The following is a 20225-nucleotide window of genomic DNA, read 5'->3' on the forward strand; positions in this document are numbered from 1 at the left end:
ACTCATCCACTCACCCACCCACCCGCTCACCCACCCACCCCACTCACCTACCCCACTCACCCACCCACTCACTCACCCACTCACCCACTCACTCACTCACCCACTCTCACTCACTCACTCACCCACCCACCCATCCACTCACCTCTCCTCTCCGCCCTGGGATCGAACCCCAACGTGTCAGCTCCAAGCGTGCCACCAGCGCCCTTGCCCCGACGGCCTGCCAGAGGCTACACGGGGGACCTTTGCCTCTGTGTTGCTCGCGACCCGCCCAACCAGACCCCTCACTCGAAACCGAAACCGACTTCGCGGAAATCGCCCCGCGGTGTCAGGCGATGATGACGCTGAGTGTCTAAAGTCCATAGACTCACCACACAGAAACCCATAGACTCACTCAGAGACCCATAGACTCACTCAGAGACCCATAGACTCACACAGAGACCCATAGACTCACACAGAGACCCATAGACCCATAGACTCACACAGAGACACATAGACTCACACAGAGACCCATAGACCCAGAGACTCACACAGAAACCCATAGACTCACTCAGAGACCCATAGACTCACTCAGAGACCCATAGACTCACACAGAGACCCATAGACTCACACAGAGACCCATAGACCCATATACTCACTCAGAGACCCATAGACACACTCACACAGAGACCCATAGACTCACACAGAGACCCATAGACTCGTCACATAGAGACCCATAGACTCACACAGAGACCCATAGACTCACACAGAGACCCATAGACCCAGAGACTCACACAGAGACCCATAGACTCACACATAGACCCATAGACTCACACAGAGACGCATAGACTCACCACGCAGAGACGCATAGACTCACACAGAGACCCGTAGACTCACACAGAGACCCATAGACTCACTCAGAGACCCATAGACTCACTCAGAGACCCATAGACTCACTCACACATAGACCCATAGACCCATCGCATAGAGACCCATAGACTCGTCACATAGAGACCCACCGACTCACACAGAGACCCACAGACTCACACAGAGCCCCATAGACTCACACAGAGACCCATAGACCCATAGACTCACAGAGACCCATAGACTCAGTCACAGAGACCCATCGACTCACCACACAGAGACGCATAGACTCACACAGAGACCCATAGACTCATAGACTCACACAGAGACCCATAGACCCATCGCATAGAGACCCATAGACTCGTCACACAGAGACCCTTAGACTCACTCAAACAGAAACCCATAGACTCATCGCATAGAGACCCGTAGACTCACACAGAGACCCATAGACTCATCGCATAGAGACCCGTAGACTCACTCACACAGAGATCCATAGACTCACCACACAGAGACCCATAGACTCACTCAAACAGAGACCCACAGACTCACACAGAGACACGTAGACTCACTCACGCAGAGACCCATAGACTCATCGCATAGAGACCCGTAGACTCACTCACACAGAGACCCATAGACTCACTCACACAGAGACCCATAGACCCATAGACTCACTCAGAGACCCATAGACCCATCACACAGACACCCATAGACTCACTCACACAGAGACCCATAGACTCACTCACACAGAGACCCATAGACTCACACAGAGACCCATAGACTCACTCACAGAGAGACCCATAGACCCACCACACAGAGACCCATAGACTCACACAGAGACCCACAGACTCACCACACAGAGACCCATAGACTCATCACCACACAGAGACCCATAGACTCATCACGACACAGAGACCCATAGACTCATCACCACAGAGACCCATAGAATCATCACCACACAGAGACCCACAGACTCATCACCACCACACAGACCCACAGACTCATCACCACCACACAGAGACCCATAGACTCACAACAACGAGCGGAGCGCCGGGTGGCTAAAGCGCTGCGAGTTTGCACAGTAGGGGGCACAGGTGGTGCATTGGCCACTCATGTCAGTCGGTCAACCCATGGCACCTGCTGGGTCTGTCCCGTAACCTCCTCCTGCACCTAGCCTGGCACAGCAGTCAGCCCATGGCATCTGCTGGGTCTGTCCCGTGACCTCCTCCTGCACCTAGCCTGGTACAGCAGTCAACCCATGGCACCTGCTGGGTCTGTCCCGTGACCTCATCCAGCCTTCGACACTTCACGTAAAAGCCTCAAAGTGCACCTAGCCTGGTACGGGCGCCGTGGTGACGTCACCGTTACCACTTAGTGGTGAATGGTGGTTGTTTTTGTGGGTGTGTGGGTGGGTGAGTGGGTGGGTGGGTGAGTGGGTGAGTGGGTGGGTGGGTGACTGGGTGAGGGTGTGTGGGCGAGTGAGGGGGTGGGTGAGTGGGTGAGTGGGTGGGTGGGTGGGTGAGTGAGTGGGTGAGTGGGTGAGTGGGTGGGTGAGTGAGTGGGTGAGTGGGTGGGTTGGGTGAGTGGGTGGGTAGGTGGGTTGGTGGGTGAGTGGGTGGGTGAATGAGTGGGTGAGTGGGTTGGGTGAGGGGGTGGGTAGGTGGGTGGGTTGGTGGGTGGGTGAGTGGGTGGGTGAGTGGGTGGGTGGGTGAGTGGGTGAGAGGGTGGGTGAGTGGGTGAGAGGGTGGGTGGGTGGGTGAGTTGGTGGGTGAGTGGGTGAGAGGGTGGGTGGGTGAGTTGGTGGGTGAGTGGGTGAGTGGGTGGGTGAATGGGTGGGTGGGTGAGTGAGTGAGTGAGCGTCACACAGATATATTCACTCACTAGATTATAGACAGTATGACAGGATAGAGTTTATTGTACGCATTACAGTATACTGGCAGTCTATCATATAGACTGTATGTGTTATAGACTTTATTATAGACTGTATCATCTGCTATATTATAGACTGCATGTAGTGTAGACGGTATTGGAGACTCTTGATTCCCATCATGCCTTGCGACGAGTCACGTGGTCAAAGACGACAGCCTGGAGGTAGAGCGGAGAGCGGAGACTCAGGCGGACAGCCTCATCCTGGAGAGAGACAGAGACACAGAGAGACACACAGAGACACACAGAGACACAGAGACAGAGACTCACCCACCCACTCACTCTCCCACCCCCACTCACCCACTCACTCACCAACCCACCCACCCACTCACCCACCCACCCACTCACCCACCCACCCACCCACTCACTCACCCACTCACTCACTCACTCACTCACCCACCCACCTAGCCACCCACTCACCCACCCACCCACTCACCCACTCACCCACCCACTCACTCACTCACTCACCCACTCACCCACTCACCCACTCACCCACTCACCCACCCACCCACTCACCCACTCACCCACCCACCCACTCACCCACCCACTCACCCACTCACCCACCCACTCACTCACTCACTCACCCACCCACCCACTCACCCACTCACCCACTCACCCACCCACTCACCCACTCACCCACCCACCCACCCATGTATGTCTATGAGCCCCCTCCATCTCCTCCACCTCCTCCTACTCCACCACCTTCACCACCTCCACCACCTCCTCCACCACCACCTCCTCCTCCACTTCTTCCTCCACCACCTCCACCTCCTACTCCACCTCCACCACCTCCTCCACCTCCTCCACCTCCATTACCTCCTCCACCACCTCCACCACCACCTCCTACTCCACCTCCTCCACCTCCACCACCTCCTCCACCTCCTCCACCTCCACCACCTCTCACCTTGGGATCTACACAGATGACCTTGCGATCTCTTTTATTCTTGAAGCAGATTCCACCACCACCTCCACCTCGTCCACCACCTACTCCACCTCCACCACCTCCTCCACCTCCTCCACCTCCTCCACCATCGTCAATGATCAGGAGGAAGTTGGCACTTGAGCGACCACTCCAGGCATTCGTATCCCAGTTGTAGAAGCTGCGGAGAGAGAGACACAGAGACAGAGAGACAGAGAGACAGAGACACAGAGAGACACACAGAGAGACAGAGAGAGACAGAGAGAGACACAGAGAGACACAGAGACAGAGAGACACAGAGACAGAGACACAGAGAGACACAGAGAGACAGAGACAGAGAGAGACAGAGAGAGAGACGCACAGTACAACGGGGTACCGTAAACCCACTCACTCACCCACCTACTCACCCACCCACTCACTCACTCACCCACCCACTCACCCACCCACTCACCCACCCACTCACTCACCCACCCACTCACCCACCCATTCACTCACCCACCCACTCACCCACCCACTCACCCACCCACTCACTCACCCACCCACCCACTCACCCACCCACTCACTCACTCACTCACCCACCCACCCACCCACCCACTCACCCACCCACCCACTCACCCACCCACTCACTCACTCACCCACCCACCCACCCACTCACCCACCCACTCACTCACTCACTCACCCACCCACTCACCCACCCACTCACCCACCCACTCACTCACCCACCCACCCACTCACTCACCCACCCACCCACCCACTCACCCACCCACTCACCCACCCACTCACTCACTCACTCACTCACCCACCCACTCACTCACTCACTCACTCACCCACCCACCCACCCACTCACTCACCCACCCACCCACCCACCCACTCACCCACCCACCCACCCACTCACTCACCCACCCACTCACTCACTCAATCACTCACCCACCCACCCACTCACCCACTCACCCACCCACTCACTCATCCACCCACCCACCCACTCACCCATCCACCCACCCACCCACTCACCCACTCACCCACCCACCCACTCAATCACCCACCCACCCACTCACTCACTCACCCACCCACTCACCCACCCACTCACTCACTCACCCACCCACCCACTCACCCCCCCACCCACTCACCCACCCACCCACCCACTCACTCACCCACCCACTCACTCACTCACTCACCCACCCACTCACTCACTCACTCACCCACCCACCCACCCACTCACCCACTCACCCACTCACCCACCCACTCACTCATCCACCCCCCCACCCACTCACCCACCCACCCACTCACTCACTCACCCACCCACTCACTCACTCACTCACTCACTCACTCACCCACCCACTCACCCACTCACCCACCCACCCACTCACCCACCCACTCACCCACTCACCCACCCACTCAATCACCCACCCACCCACTCACTCACTCACCCACCCACTCACCCACCCACCCACTCACTCACTCACTCACCCACCCACCCACTCACCCACCTCAAGTCTGTTGAGCGAGGGAGCAGGAGACACTTTTTGGTGAAGTATGGTCGGAAGTCCTCGGTGCTGAGTCTCTCCGCCAGGTCGATGTAGCCAGAGACCTCCTCACCACGCCCGTTACGGGCACGGAGATAGAGAATGGTCTAGAGAGTGGGTGGGTGAGTGAGTGAGTGAGTGGGTGGGTGAGTGAGTGGGTGGGTGGGTGAGTGGGTGGGTGGGTGAGTGGGTGAGTGGGTGGGTGGGTGGGTGAGTGAGTGAGTAGGTGGGTGAGTGAGTGGGTGGGTGGGTGAGTGGGTGGGTGGGTGAGTGGGTGAGTGGGTGGGTGGGTGGGTGGGTGGGTGAGTGAGTGAGTGGGTGGGTGGGTGGGTGGGTGAGTGGGTGGGTGAGTGGGTGGGTGAGTGGGTGCGTAAGTGGGTGAGTGAGTGAGTGGGTGTGTGGGTGGGTGGGTGGGTGTGTGAGTGGGTGGGTGGGTGGGTGAGTGAGTGAGTGGGTGAGTGAGTGAGTGAGTGGGCGAGTGAGTGGGTGGGTGTGTGAGTGGGTGGGTGGGTATGTGAGTGGGTGGGTGAGTGGGTGAGTGGTTGGGTGAGTAGGTGGGTGAGTAGGTGGGTGAGTGGGTGAGTGAGTGGGTGGGTGAGTGGGTGAGTGAGTGGGTAAGTGACTGAGTGAGTGTGTCAGTGAGTGGGTGAGTGAGTGGATGAGTAAGTGAGTGGGTGAGTGGGTGGGTGAGTGAGTGGGTGAGTGGGTGAGTGAGTGAGTGGGTGGGTGAGTGGGTGGGTGAGTGAGTGAGTGAGTGGGTGAGTGAGTGGGTGAGTGGGTGAGTGAGTGTGTGAGTGGGTGAGTGAGTGGGTGAGTGGGTGAGTGAGTGGGTGAGTGAGTAAGTGGGTGAGTGAGTGGGTGAGTGAGTGGGTGAGTGAGTGATTGAGTAAGTCACTGAGTGAGTGACTGAGTGAGTGGGTGAGTGGGTGAGTAAGTGAGTGAGTGAGTGGGTGAGTGGGTGAGTGAGTGGGTGGGTGAGTGGGTGAGTAAGTGAGTGAGTGGGTGAGTAAGTGAGTGAGTGGGTGAGTGAGTGAGTGAGTGAGTGGGTGGGTGAGTGGGTGAGTGAGTGAGTGAGTGGGTGAGTGAGTGAGTGGGTGAGTGAGTGGGTGAGTGACTGAGTGAGTGACTGAGTGAGTGGGTGAGTGGGCGAGTAAGTGAGTGAGTGGGTGAGTGAGTGGGTGAGTGGGTGAGTGAGTGGGTGAGTGAGTGGGTGAGTGGGTGAGTAAGTGACTGAGTGAGTGAGTGGGTGAGTGAGTGAGTGAGTGGGTGAGTGGGTGGGTGAGTGGGTGAGTGGGTGAGTGAGTGGGTGAGTGAGTGAGTGGGTGGGTGGGTGAGTGAGTGAGTGAGTGGGTGGGTGGGTGGGTGGGTGGGTGAGTGGGTGAGTGAGTGGGTGAGTAAGTGAGTGAGTGGGTGAGTAAGTGAGTGAGTGAGTGGGTGAGTGAGTGAGTGAGTGAGTGGGTGGGTGGGTGGGTGGGTGAGTGGGTGAGTGAGTGAGTGAGTGAGTGAGTGAGTGAGTGGGTGAGTGAGTGGGTGAGTGACTGAGTGAGTGACTGAGTGAGTGGGTGAGTGGGTGAGTGGGCGAGTAAGTGAGTGAGTGGGTGAGTGAGTGGGTGAGTGAGTGAGTGAGTGGGTGAGTGGGTGAGTGGGTGAGTGAGTGGGTGGGTGAGTGGGTGGGTGAGTGAGTGAGTGGGTGAGTGAGTGGGTGGGTGAGTGGGTGAGTGAGTGAGTGGGCGAGTAAGTGAGTGAGTGGGTGAGTGAGTGGGTGAGTGAGTGGGTGAGTGGGTGAGTGGGTGAGTGAGTGGGTGGGTGAGTGGGTGGGTGAGTTAGTGAGTGAGTAAGTGAGTGAGTGGGTGAGTGAGTGGGTGGGTGAGTGGGTGAGTGGGTGAGTGAGTGGGTGGGTGAGTGAGTGAGTGGGTGGGTGGGTGGGTGAGTGAGTGAGTGAGTGGGTGGGTGGGTGGGTGAGTGAGTGGGTGAGTGAGTGAGTGGGTGAGTGAGTGAGTGGGTGAGTGAGTGGGTGAGTGAGTGAGTGGGTGAGTGAGTGGGTGAGTGACTTACTGTAAGTCTCCCACTCTTAAGTGGTGATTCTCTCTCTGCGATCGCTTTCAGGAGCGGATCTGATACGTCCAGACCATCGCTGTACAGCGTACTGCAACAACAACATCATCATCATCAGTAGTAGCAGCATCATCATCAGTAGTAGTAGTAGAATCATCATCAGTAGTAGCAGCAGCATCATCATCAGTAGTAGCATCATCATCAGTAGTAGTAGTAGAATCATCATCATCAGTAGTAGCAGCATCATCATCAGTAGTAGTAGTAGAATCATCATCATCAGTAGTAGCAGCATCATCATCAGTAGTAGCAGCATCATCATCAGTAGTAGTAGTAGAATCATCATCATCAGTAGTAGCAGCATCATCATCAGTAGTAGCAGCATCATCATCAGTAGTAGCATCATCATCAGTAGTAGTAGTAGAATCATCATCATCAGTAGTAGCAGCATCATCATCAGTAGTAGCAGCATCATCATCAGTAGTAGTAGTAGAATCATCATCATCAGTAGTAGCAGCAGCATCATCAGTAGTAGTAGTAGAATCATCATCATCAGTAGTAGCAGCAGCATCATCAGTAGTAGCAGCATCATCATCAGTAGTAGCAGCATCATCATCAGTAGTAGTAGCATCATCATCAGTAGTAGCAGCATCATCATCAGTAGTAGTATCATCATCATCAGTAGTAGAATCATCATCATCAGTAGTAGCAGCATCATCATCAGTAGTAGTATGATACTACAACTACTGATGATGATACTACTGATGATGATGATTATACTACTACTGATGATGATGATACTGCTACAGATGATGATGATACTACTATTGATGATGATTATGATGATACTACTACTACTACTGATGATGATGACACTAATACTACTACTACTGATGATGATACTACTACTGATGATGCTACTGATGATGATACTACTACTACTGATGATACTAATACTACTAATACTAACATTGATGATGATACTACTACTGATGATGCTACTGATGATGATGCTACTACTACTGATGATGATACTAATGCTACTAATACTAATATTGATGATGATACTACTGATGATGATGCTACTACTGATGATACTACTACTGATGATGATGATGATGCTACTACTACTGATGCTACTACTACTGATACTACTACTGATACTACTACTACTACTGATACTACTACTACTACTGATACTACTACTACTACTGATGCTACTACTACTGATACTACTACTACTACTGATGCTACTACTACTACTGATACTACTACTACTACTGATACTACTACTACTGATGCTACTACTACTACTGATACTACTACTACTACTGATGCTACTACTACTGATACTACTACTACTACTGATACTACTACTACTACTGATACTACTACTACTGATGCTACTACTACTACTGATACTACTACTACTACTGATACTACTACTACTACTGATACTACTACTACTGATACTACTACTACTACTGATACCACTACTACTACTGATGCTACTACTACTGATACTACTACTACTACTGATACTACTACTACTACTGATACTACTACTACTGATGCTACTACTACTGATGCTACTACTACTGATGCTACTACTACTGATACTACTACTACCGACTCACCAGCGCCTCTCCGCCTCTCTCCCCTCCTGTTCCCTGCGGAGGTTTTTTCGTCTCTGGAACTCGTCACGAGTCAAGATCTCCTCCCCGCTGCTGCGATATCCCAGCGCCAACACGGCACGGACCACGTCCTCGTCCTAGAGACAACTTACTCGTTACCATCATCATCATCATCAGTAGTGGTGGTGAGTGAGTGAGTCTCTGAGTGAGTGAGTCTGTGAGTGAGTGAGTGTCTGAGTGAGTCAAGATCTCCTCCCCGCTGCTGCGATATCCCAGCGCCAACACGGCACGGACCACGTCCTCGTCCTAGAGACAACTTACTCGTTACCATCATCATCATCATCAGTAGTGGTGGTGAGTGAGTGAGTCTCTGAGTGAGTGAGTCTGTGAGTGAGTGAGTCTCTGAGTGAGTCAAGATCTCCTCCCCGCTGCTGCGATATCCCAGCGCCAACACGGCACGGACCACGTCCTCGTCCTAGAGACAACTTACTCGTTACACATCATCATCATCAGTAGTGGTGGTGAGTGAGTGAGTCTCTGAGTGAGTGAGTCTGTGAGTGAGTGAGTCTCTGAGTGAGTCAAGATCTCCTCCCCGCTGCTGCGATATCCCAGCGCCAACACGGCACGGACCACGTCCTCGTCCTAGAGACAACTTACTCGTTACCATCATCATCATCATCAGTAGTGGTGGTGAGTGAGTGAGTCTCTGAGTGAGTCTCTGAGTGAGTCTCTGAGTGAGTGAGTCTCTGAGTGAGTGAGTCTCTGAGTGAGTGAGTGAGTGTGTGAGTGAGTGAGTCTCTGAGTGAGTGAGTCTCTGAGTGAGTCTCTGAGTGAGTGAGTCTCTGAGTGAGTCTCTGAGTGAGTGAGTCTCTGAGTGAGTGAGTCTCTGAGTGAGTCAAGATCTCCTCCCCGCTGCTGCGATATCCCAGCGCCAACACGGCACGGACCACGTCCTCGTCCTAGAGACAACTTACTCGTTACCATCATCATCATCATCAGTAGTGGTGGTGAGTGAGTGAGTCTCTGAGTGAGTCTCTGAGTGAGTCTCTGAGTGAGTGAGTCTCTGAGTGAGTGAGTCTCTGAGTGAGTGAGTGAGTGTGTGAGTGAGTGAGTCTCTGAGTGAGTGAGTCTCTGAGTGAGTCTCTGAGTGAGTGAGTCTCTGAGTGAGTGAGTCTCTGAGTGAGTCAAGATCTCCTCCCCGCTGCTGCGATATCCCAGCGCCAACACGGCACGGACCACGTCCTCGTCCTAGAGACAACTTACTCGTTACCATCATCATCATCATCAGTAGTGGTGGTGAGTGAGTGAGTCTCTGAGTGAGTCTCTGAGTGAGTCTCTGAGTGAGTGAGTCTCTGAGTGAGTGAGTCTCTGAGTGAGTGAGTGAGTGTGTGAGTGAGTGAGTCTCTGAGTGAGTGAGTCTCTGAGTGAGTCTCTGAGTGAGTGAGTCTCTGAGTGAGTGAGTCTCTGAGTGAGTCAAGATCTCCTCCCCGCTGCTGCGATATCCCAGCGCCAACACGGCACGGACCACGTCCTCGTCCTAGAGACAACTTACTCGTTACCATCATCATCATCATCAGTAGTGGTGGTGAGTGAGTGAGTCTCTGAGTGAGTCTCTGAGTGAGTCTCTGAGTGAGTGAGTCTCTGAGTGAGTGAGTCTCTGAGTGAGTGAGTGAGTGTGTGAGTGAGTGAGTCTCTGAGTGAGTGAGTCTCTGAGTGAGTCTCTGAGTGAGTGAGTCTCTGAGTGAGTGAGTCTCTGAGTGAGTCAAGATCTCCTCCCCGCTGCTGCGATATCCCAGCGCCAACACGGCACGGACCACGTCCTCGTCCTAGAGACAACTTACTCGTTACCATCATCATCATCATCAGTAGTGGTGGTGAGTGAGTGAGTCTCTGAGTGAGTCTCTGAGTGAGTCTCTGAGTGAGTGAGTCTCTGAGTGAGTGAGTCTCTGAGTGAGTGAGTGAGTGTGTGAGTGAGTGAGTCTCTGAGTGAGTGAGTCTCTGAGTGAGTCTCTGAGTGAGTGAGTCTCTGAGTGAGTGAGTCTCTGAGTGAGTCAAGATCTCCTCCCCGCTGCTGCGATATCCCAGCGCCAACACGGCACGGACCACGTCCTCGTCCTAGAGACAACTTACTCGTTACCATCATCATCATCATCAGTAGTGGTGGTGAGTGAGTGAGTCTCTGAGTGAGTCTCTGAGTGAGTCTCTGAGTGAGTGAGTCTCTGAGTGAGTGAGTCTCTGAGTGAGTGAGTGAGTGTGTGAGTGAGTGAGTCTCTGAGTGAGTGAGTCTCTGAGTGAGTCTCTGAGTGAGTGAGTCTCTGAGTGAGTGAGTCTCTGAGTGAGTCAAGATCTCCTCCCCGCTGCTGCGATATCCCAGCGCCAACACGGCACGGACCACGTCCTCGTCCTAGAGACAACTTACTCGTTACCATCATCATCATCATCAGTAGTGGTGGTGAGTGAGTGAGTCTCTGAGTGAGTCTCTGAGTGAGTCTCTGAGTGAGTGAGTCTCTGAGTGAGTGAGTCTCTGAGTGAGTGAGTGAGTGTGTGAGTGAGTGAGTCTCTGAGTGAGTGAGTCTCTGAGTGAGTCTCTGAGTGAGTGAGTCTCTGAGTGAGTGAGTCTCTGAGTGAGTCAAGATCTCCTCCCCGCTGCTGCGATATCCCAGCGCCAACACGGCACGGACCACGTCCTCGTCCTAGAGACAACTTACTCGTTACCATCATCATCATCATCAGTAGTGGTGGTGAGTGAGTGAGTCTCTGAGTGAGTGAGTCTCTGAGTGAGTGAGTCTCTGAGTGAGTGAGTCTCTGAGTGAGTGAGTCTCTGAGTGAGTGAGTGAGTGTGTGAGTGAGTGAGTCTCTGAGTGAGTGAGTCTCTGAGTGAGTCTCTGAGTGAGTGAGTCTCTGAGTGAGTGAGTCTCTGAGTGAGTCAAGATCTCCTCCCCGCTGCTGCGATATCCCAGCGCCAACACGGCACGGACCACGTCCTCGTCCTAGAGACAACTTACTCGTTACCATCATCATCATCATCAGTAGTGGTGGTGAGTGAGTGAGTCTCTGAGTGAGTCAAGATCTCCTCCCCGCTGCTGCGATATCCCAGCGCCAACACGGCACGGACCACGTCCTCGTCCTAGAGACAACTTACTCGTTACCATCATCATCATCATCAGTAGTGGTGGTGAGTGAGTGAGTCTCTGAGTGAGTCTCTGAGTGAGTCTCTGAGTGAGGCTCTGAGTGAGTCTCTGAGTGAGTCTCTGAGTGAGTCTCTGAGTGAGTGAGTGTGTGAGTGAGTGAGTCTCTGAGTGAATGAGTCTCTGAGTGAGTCTCTGAGTGAGTGAGTCTCTGAGTGAGTGAGTCTCTGAGTGAGTGAGTCTCTGAGTGAGTGAGTGAGTGTGTGAGTGAGTGAGTCTCTGAGTGAGTGAGTCTCTGAGTGAGTGAGTCTCTGAGTGAGTGAGTCTCTGAGTGAGTGAGTCTCTGAGTGAGTGAGTCTCTGAGTGAGTGAGTGAGTGTGTGAGTGAGTGAGTCTCTGAGTGAGTGAGTCTCTGAGTGAGTGAGTCTCTGAGTGAGTGAGTCTCTGAGTGAGTGAGTCTCTGAGTGAGTCTCTGAGTGAGTGAGTCTCTGAGTGAGTGAGTCTCTGAGTGAGTGAGTCTCTGAGTGAGTGAGTGAGTGGGTGAGTGAGTGAGTCTCTGAGTGAGTGAGTCTCTGAGTGAGTCTCTGAGTGAGTGAGTCTCTGAGTGAGTGAGTCTCTGAGTGAGTGAGTCTCTGAGTGAGTGAGTCTCTGAGTGAGTGAGTCTCTGAGTGAGTGAGTGAGTGTGTGAGTGAGTGAGTCTCTGAGTGAGTGAGTCTCTGAGTGAGTCTCTGAGTGAGTGAGTCTCTGAGTGAGTGAGTCTCTGAGTGAGTGAGTCTCTGAGTGAGTCTCTGAGTGAGTGAGTCTCTGAGTGAGTGAGTCTCTGAGTGAGTGAGTGTCTGAGTGAGTGAGTCTCTGAGTGAGTGAGTGAGTGTGTGAGTGAGTGAGTCTCTGAGTGAGTGAGTCTCTGAGTGAGTCTCTGAGTGAGTGAGTCTCTGAGTGAGTGAGTCTCTGAGTGAGTGAGTCTCTGAGTGAGTGAGTCTCTGAGTGAGTGAGTGAGTGTGTGAGTGAGTGAGTCTCTGAGTGAGTGAGTCTCTGAGTGAGTCTCTGAGTGAGTGAGTCTCTGAGTGAGTGAGTCTCTGAGTGAGTGAGTCTCTGAGTGAGTCTCTGAGTGAGTCTCTGAGTGAGTGTGTGAGTGAGTGAGTCTCTGAGTGAGTGAGTCTCTGAGTGAGTCTCTGAGTGAGTGAGTCTCTGAGTGAGTGAGTCTCTGAGTGAGTGAGTCTCTGAGTGAGTCTCTGAGTGAGTCTCTGAGTGAGTCTCTGAGTGAGTCTCTGAGTGAGTGAGTTTCTGAGTGAGTGAGTCTCTGAGTGAGTGAGTCTCTGAGTGAGTGAGTCTCTGAGTGAGTGAGTCTCTGAGTGAGTGAGTCTCTGAGTGAGTGAGTGAGTGTGTGAGTGAGTGAGTCTCTGAGTGAGTGAGTCTCTGAGTGAGTCTCTGAGTGAGTGAGTCTCTGAGTGAGTGAGTCTCTGAGTGAGTGAGTCTCTGAGTGAGTGAGTCTCTGAGTGAGTGAGTCTCTGAGTGAGTGAGTGAGTGTGTGAGTGAGTGAGTCTCTGAGTGAGTGAGTCTCTGAGTGAGTCTCTGAGTGAGTGAGTCTCTGAGTGAGTGAGTCTCTGAGTGAGTCAAGATCTCCTCGCCGCTGCTGCGATATCCCAGCGCCAACACGGCACGGACCACGTCCTCATCCTAGAGACAGCCTCAGTGAGTCTCTGAGTGAGTCTCTGAGTGAGTGAGTGAGTCTCTGAGTAAGTGAGTCTCTGAGTGAGTGAGTCTCTGAGTGAGTCTCTGAGTGAGTGAGTCTCTGAGTGAGTGAGTGTCTGAGTGAGTGAGTCTCTGAGTGAGTGAGTGAGTGAGTCTCTGAGTGAGTCTCTTAGGGAGTGAGTCTCTGAGTGAGTGAGTGTCTGAGTGAGTGAGTCTCTGAGTGAGTGAGTCTCTGAGTGAGTCTCTGAGTGAGTGAGTCTCTGAGTGAGTGAGTTTCTGAGTGAGTGAGTCTCTGAGTGAGTGAGTCTCTGAGTGAGTGAGTCTCTGAGTGAGTGAGTCTCTGAGTGAGTGAGTCTCTGAGTGAGTGAGTCTCTGACTGAGTGAGTCTCTGAGTGAGTGAGTCTGTGAGTGAGTGAGTCTCTGAGTGAGTGAGTCTCTGAGTGAGTGAGTCTCTGAGTGAGTCTCACACCTCAAGGTAGTAGAGGTCTCGTGCGTTGATGTGCGAGTCCAGGAACTCTTCATAGCTCTGAGAACTCCTCCGCCTCCTCCCCCTCATCCCCCCCACCTCTTCCCCCCCTCCACCTCCTCCACCACCTCCACCACCACCTCCACCACCTCCTCCACCTTCTCCACTCCTCCCCAACTCCACCTTCTCATCCACCGCCGCCATTGCCGTCGTCTTAGACGCCATCGCCGTCTCCATGGTGACGGGGGGGGGCGTGGTCTTCCTCTTCCGGAAGCGGAAGATGGTGTCGGAGGAAATCTTCCGGAAGATAAACGGCCACTGCAAACGAACGGGTTGGATAGTATCTTCCGGAAGAGGAAGACGCTACCAATCTCGGAAGATAGATTCAGCAAGGTGAGCGGCAAATAAAAACTAATACAAACCAATGAGGGAAAGCATAGATTTGAAGCTTTCGTGACTGCAATGATTCATATTCTCAGGTTTTTTCGGTAAAGTCACGTAGGTAAAAACATTAAAATTAATGAAAGTAAAATAAAACAAAACAAAATAAAATGCACGACGTTTCGGAGGCAACACAAGTCTCCGTCATCAGGTGGGACCGTCACAGCCGAATTAGCTGCATCAAGTGAAGCAATGATTCAAGATGTAATCCCTTATAAGCAAGTTGAAGGGAGGTGGAGAGGGGGTGGTTGGAGAGCTTATCAGGCTGTGGTAGCCAATGAATGGAAACGTATCGGGAGGGAGGAGGAGCGGTGATCAAAGACTGCACGCAGTGCTCAACACAATGAATGGAGACGCGCCGGGACGGAGGGCGAGCGGTGATCAAAGACATCACGTAGTGCTCAACACAATGAATGGAAACGTGGCGAGCGGTGATCAAAGAACAATGAAGAGATTACTGTTAAACACTGTGGATGTTAACACTCGGTGAAGTAAATTAAAATAGTGCCTGTCAGATAAGATGGTCCAAAAAGTGTAATTAAGTCTTTTTTGCGTGGTTAATAACATCTTTCCAGTGATTACTGATTACTGGAAAGATGTTATTAACCACGCAAAAAAGACTTAATTACACTTTTTGGACCATCTTATCTGACAGGCACTATTTTAATTTACTTCACCGAGTGTTAACATCCACAGTGTTTAACAGTAATCTCTTCATTGTTCTTTGATCACCGCTCGCCACGTTTCCATTCATTGTGTTGAGCACTACGTGATGTCTTTGATCACCGCTCGCCCTCCGTCCCGGCGCGTCTCCATTCATTGTGTTGAGCACTGCGTGCAGTCTTTGATCACCGCTCCTCCTCCCTCCCGATACGTTTCCATTCATTGGCTACCACAGCCTGATAAGCTCTCCAACCACCCCCTCTCCACCTCCCTTCAACTTGCTTATAAGGGATTACATCTTGAATCATTGCTTCACTTGATGCAGCTAATTCGGCTGTGACGGTCCCACCTGATGACGGAGACTTGTGTTGCCTCCGAAACGTCGTGCATTTTATTTTGTTTTGTTTTATTTTACTTTCATTAATTTTAATGTTTTTACCTACGTGACTTTACCGAAAAAACCTGAGAATATAGAGGGAAAGCATCTTTCGGAAGATTCTTCCGGAAGACAGTTCCCATGGAAACCAATGAGGGAAAGCATCTTCCGGAAGATTCTTCCGGAAGACAGTTCCCATGGAAACCAATGAGGGAAAGCATCTTCCGGAAGATTCTTCCGGAAGACAGTTCCCATGTAAACCAATGAGTGAAAGCATCTTCCGGAAGAATCTTCCGGAAGACAGTTCCCATGGAAACCAATGAGTGAAAGCATCTTCCGGAAGAGATAAAAAACAGAGTTCGGGATTCCGGCAGAATCTTCCGGAAGATGACATCCCCGTCCACATCAATATTCGAAATTTTTTAGTTTTTTTATTTCACCTTTCTTTCACCTCTATTTTACCTTTATTTCACCTTCCTTTCACCTTTATTTCACCTCTATTTTACCTTTATTTTACCTTTATTTCACCTTTCTGTCACCTTTATTTCACCTTTATTTCACCTGTATTTCACCAGGTAAAAAAACCCTTGAGGTTAAAAACCTCTTTTGCGAGGGTGGAACCTGGCAAGAGGTTAGCAAAAAATAAATCACCGCACACACACAGAATACGAGATGGTCCAATAATGAACATTCAAAACAATTACAATGTAAGCCGGTACCTTGCCCATCAACATCTGCGAAAGTTCACCAGCGCTGCTCCAAGCAGAGCCTAACTCGACTGGAGAGCGGCCATCTTACGTAGGGAAATCAACAACCTTGGGCGGCCATCTTAAGTAGGAAAATCAACAACCTTGGGCGGCCATCTTACGTAGGAAAATCAACACCCTTGGGCGGCCATCTTACGTAGGAAAATCAACACCCTTGGGCGGCCATCTTAAGTAGGAAAATCAACACCCTTGGGCGGCCATCTTACGTAGGAAAATCAATAACCTTGGGCGGCCATCTTACGTAGGAAAATCAACACCCTTGGGCGGCCATCTTACGTAGGAAAATCAACACCCTTGGGCGGCCATCTTAAGTAGAAAAATCAACACCCTTGGGCGGCCATCTTACGTAGGAAAATCAATAACCTTGGGCGGCCATCTTACGTAGGAAAATCAACACCCTTGGGCGGCCATCTTACGTAGGAAAATCAACAACCTTGGGCGGCCATCTTACGTAGGAAAATCAATAACCTTGGGCGGCCATCTTACGTAGGAAAATCAACAAACTTGGGCGACCATCTTACATAGGAAAATCAACAACCTTGGGCGGCCATCTTACGTAGGAAAATCAACAACCTTGGGCGGCCATCTTACGTAGGAAAATCAACAACCTTGGGCGGCCATCTTACGTAGGAAAAATCAACACCCTTGGGCGGCCATCTTACGTAGGAAAAACAACACCATTGGGCGGCCTGCTTACGTAGGAAAATCAACAACCTTGGGCGGCCATCTTACGTAGGGAACTCACCCTCCGCACCCACCTCCTCTTTTTAACCAATGGGGGGGGGGGTCGCTGCTGCTGCCCCATCCAACATGATAACCCTCCCCCACCCAACATGGCAGGCGCCTCATCCAATATGTCCGCCGCCGCCCATATCCAACATGGCTGCCCACCACCAAACATGGTCTCCGCCCCCATTAAACATGGCCACCGCCCCTCACCCAACATGGCCGCCGCCCCTCACCCAGCATGGCCGACGTCCCCCCTCCCCCAAATGGCCGTCGCCTAACCCAACATTGCTGCCGTCCGCCCCCCCTCCCTCCACCCAACATGGCCGTTCCTTCCCCAACATGCCCGCCCCCCTACCCAACATGCCCGCCCCCCTACCCAACATGGCCGTTCCCTCCCTAACATGCCCGCCCCCCTACCCAACATGGCCGTTTCCCTCCCCAACATGCACGCCCCCCTACCCAACATGGCCGTGTCCCTCCCCAACATGCCCGCCATCTCCTACCCAACATGGCCGTTCCCTCCCCAACATGCCCGCCCCCCTACCCAACATGGCTGTTCCCTCCCCAACATGCCCGCCATCTCCTACCCAACATGGCCGTTCCCTCCCCAACATGCCCGCCCCCCTACCCAACATGGCCGTGTCCCTCCCCAACATGCCCGCCATCTCCTACCCAACATGGCCGTTCCCTCACCAACATGCCCGCCCCCCTACCCAACATGGCTGTTCCCTCCCCAACATCCCGCCCCCCTACCCAACATGGCCGTTCCCCTCCCCAACATGCCCGCCCCCCTACCCAACATGGCCGTTCCCTCCCCAACATCCCGCCCCCCTACCCAACATGGCCGTTCCCCTCCCCAACATGCCCGCCCCCCTCCCCAACATGCCCGCCCCCCTACCCAACATGGCCGTTCCCCTCCCCAACATGCCCGCCCCCCTACCCAACATGGCCGTTTCCTCCCCAACATGCCCGCCCCCCTACCCAACATGCCCGCCCCCCTACCCAACATGGCCGTTCCCTTTCCAACATGCCCGTCCCCCTACCCAACATGGCTGTTCCCTCCCCAACATGCCCGTCATGCCCTACCCAACATGGCCGTTCCCTCTCCAACATGCCCGCCCTCCTACCCAACATGGCCGTTTCCCTCCCCAACATGCCCGCCATCCCTACCCAACATGGCCACCGAGTGGTCTTGTGCTGTGACGTCACTTCCGTCTCTCCCTCCCTCCCTCCCCCCTCCCTCTCTCCCCCCTCACGGTTTAAATTCTCGCTGCCGCGAGCGGATCTACGAAATCTGGCGCGGGTTGGAGTCAGATTTAGAAGTTTAACATTTTGGTTGTTATCGCTATTACTGTTATTATAGTTGCTATAATCGTTATAATTCGTGTTGTTGTAGTTGTAGTAGTTATATAATTACTGTTGTTGTTTTAGTACATGTGGGAGATTTGCCAGTCTCTTGAACATTTTAAAAGCGTTTCACGAAGTGATTCTCGTCACCGCCGCGGCTGCTCCGCTCCGCGTGGCGACATCGCGCTGGGAGGACGAGGAGAGGTGGAAGAAGGTGGAGCAGGTGGGTGACTACTTGTAGGGTGGAGCAGGTGGTGGTGGAGGTGTAGGTGGTGGTGGAGGTGGTGGTGGTGTAGGTGGTGGTGGTGGAGCAGGTGGGTGACTACTTGTAGGGTGGAGCAGGTGGTGGTGGTGGTGGAGGTGATGGTGGTGGTGGAGGTGGTGTAGGTGGTGGTGGTGGAGCAGGTGGGTGACTACTTGTAGGGTGGAGCAGGTGGTGGTGGTGGTGATGGTGGTGGTGGAGGTGGTGGTGGAGGTGGTGTAGGTGGTGGTGGTGGAGCAGGTGGGTGACTACTTGTAGGGTGGAGCAGGTGGTGGTGGTGATGGTGGTGGTGGAGGTGGTGGTGGTGGTGGAGGTGGTGTAGGTGGTGGTGGTGGAGCAGGTGGGTGACTACTTGTAGGGTGGAGCAGGTGATGGTGGTGGTGGAGGTGATGGTGGTGGTGGAGGTGGTGGTGTAGGTGGTGGTGGTGGAGCAGGTGGGTGACTACTTGTAGGGTGGAGCAGGTGGTGGTGATGGTGGTGGTGGAGGTGGTGGTGTAGATGGTGGTGGTGGTGGTGTAGGTGGTGGTGTAGATGGTGGTGGTGGTGGTGTAGGTGGTGGTGATGGTGGTGGTGTAGGTGGTGGTGGTGTAGGTGGTGGTGATGGTGGTGGTGATGGTGTAGGTGGCGGTGGTGGTGTAGGCGGTGGTGGTGTAGGTGGTGGTGGTGTAGATGGTGATGGTGATGATGATGTTGGTGGTGATGGTCGTGGTGGTGATGGTGGCGATGGTGGTGATGATGATGATGGTGGTGGTGGTGATGGTGTACCGGAGGAATTTCCATCTGGTACAATGGGAGGCTGATCGATGCCTGGGTGCGATCACGGGATGGCTCCCTATTGGTCAACCACGTTATGTATGCCGACGATTTGGTAATTGCTGCTCATTCAGAGGAGGAGTTGGAGACGCTGCTGCTGAGACTGGAGCGTGCCACTAAGAGGTGGGGCCTTACCATCAGCCCCACCAAAACTAAGCACCTGCCTGGGTATTTTGTACCATCGGACACTCCACCCCCACAACTCCCAATCGGTGATGGGGCAGTTGTGGAGAGAGTGGAGAGTTTCCCATACCTGGGCAGTGTGCTCATGACCGGCTCCAGTTTAACATCAGAGGTCTCACTCCGGTTGCGTAACGCTGTGTGGAAGCTACCTGGTCTGTCGCTCCGCACGAAGCTTCAGGTCTTCTCGGTCACAGTCATTCCCTCCCTTCTCTCCACTTGCGAAACGCCGGTTAGAAACATCCATCCTGGGTTTAACCTGCAGGCTGGATTTAGTGAGGAGCTCACAAATCCTTGAAAGATCTGGGCAAAGTCCCATCGGTGAGCTCCTCCGGCAGGCAAGGCTGCGTTGGCTGGGTCATGTAGCCCGCATGCCCAGCCACCGCATGCCTAAACAGCTTTTGTTCGGCCGGATCGAGGGGGCTAAACGGGCGCGGCACGGGCTAGAGAAGAGATGGAGTGATGTGGTAC

The 20225-nt window shown here is 53.1% G+C and overlaps 1 protein-coding gene across 1 annotated transcript; it reads right to left on the reverse strand.

The window, feature by feature from the left end:
* Positions 1-2760: 2760 nt before the first annotated feature.
* LOC144952926 (cilia- and flagella-associated protein 299-like) lies at positions 2761-14439 on the reverse strand. The gene is made up of 7 exons (XM_078883401.1): positions 14180-14439; positions 8895-9028; positions 7261-7351; positions 5170-5312; positions 3763-3863; positions 3532-3651; positions 2761-3002 (listed from the first exon to the last, which is right to left on the reverse strand). The coding sequence occupies exons 1-7, from the start codon at positions 14411-14413 to the stop codon at positions 2884-2886; spliced, it is 942 nt and encodes a 313-aa protein (XP_078739527.1). The 5' UTR covers positions 14414-14439; the 3' UTR covers positions 2761-2883.
* Between the last annotated feature and the right edge of the window lie 5786 nt (positions 14440-20225).

Source organism: Lampetra fluviatilis, chromosome 71, assembly GCF_964198595.1.
Source record: "Lampetra fluviatilis chromosome 71, kcLamFluv1.1, whole genome shotgun sequence".
Lineage (NCBI taxonomy): Eukaryota > Metazoa > Chordata > Hyperoartia > Petromyzontiformes > Petromyzontidae > Lampetra > Lampetra fluviatilis.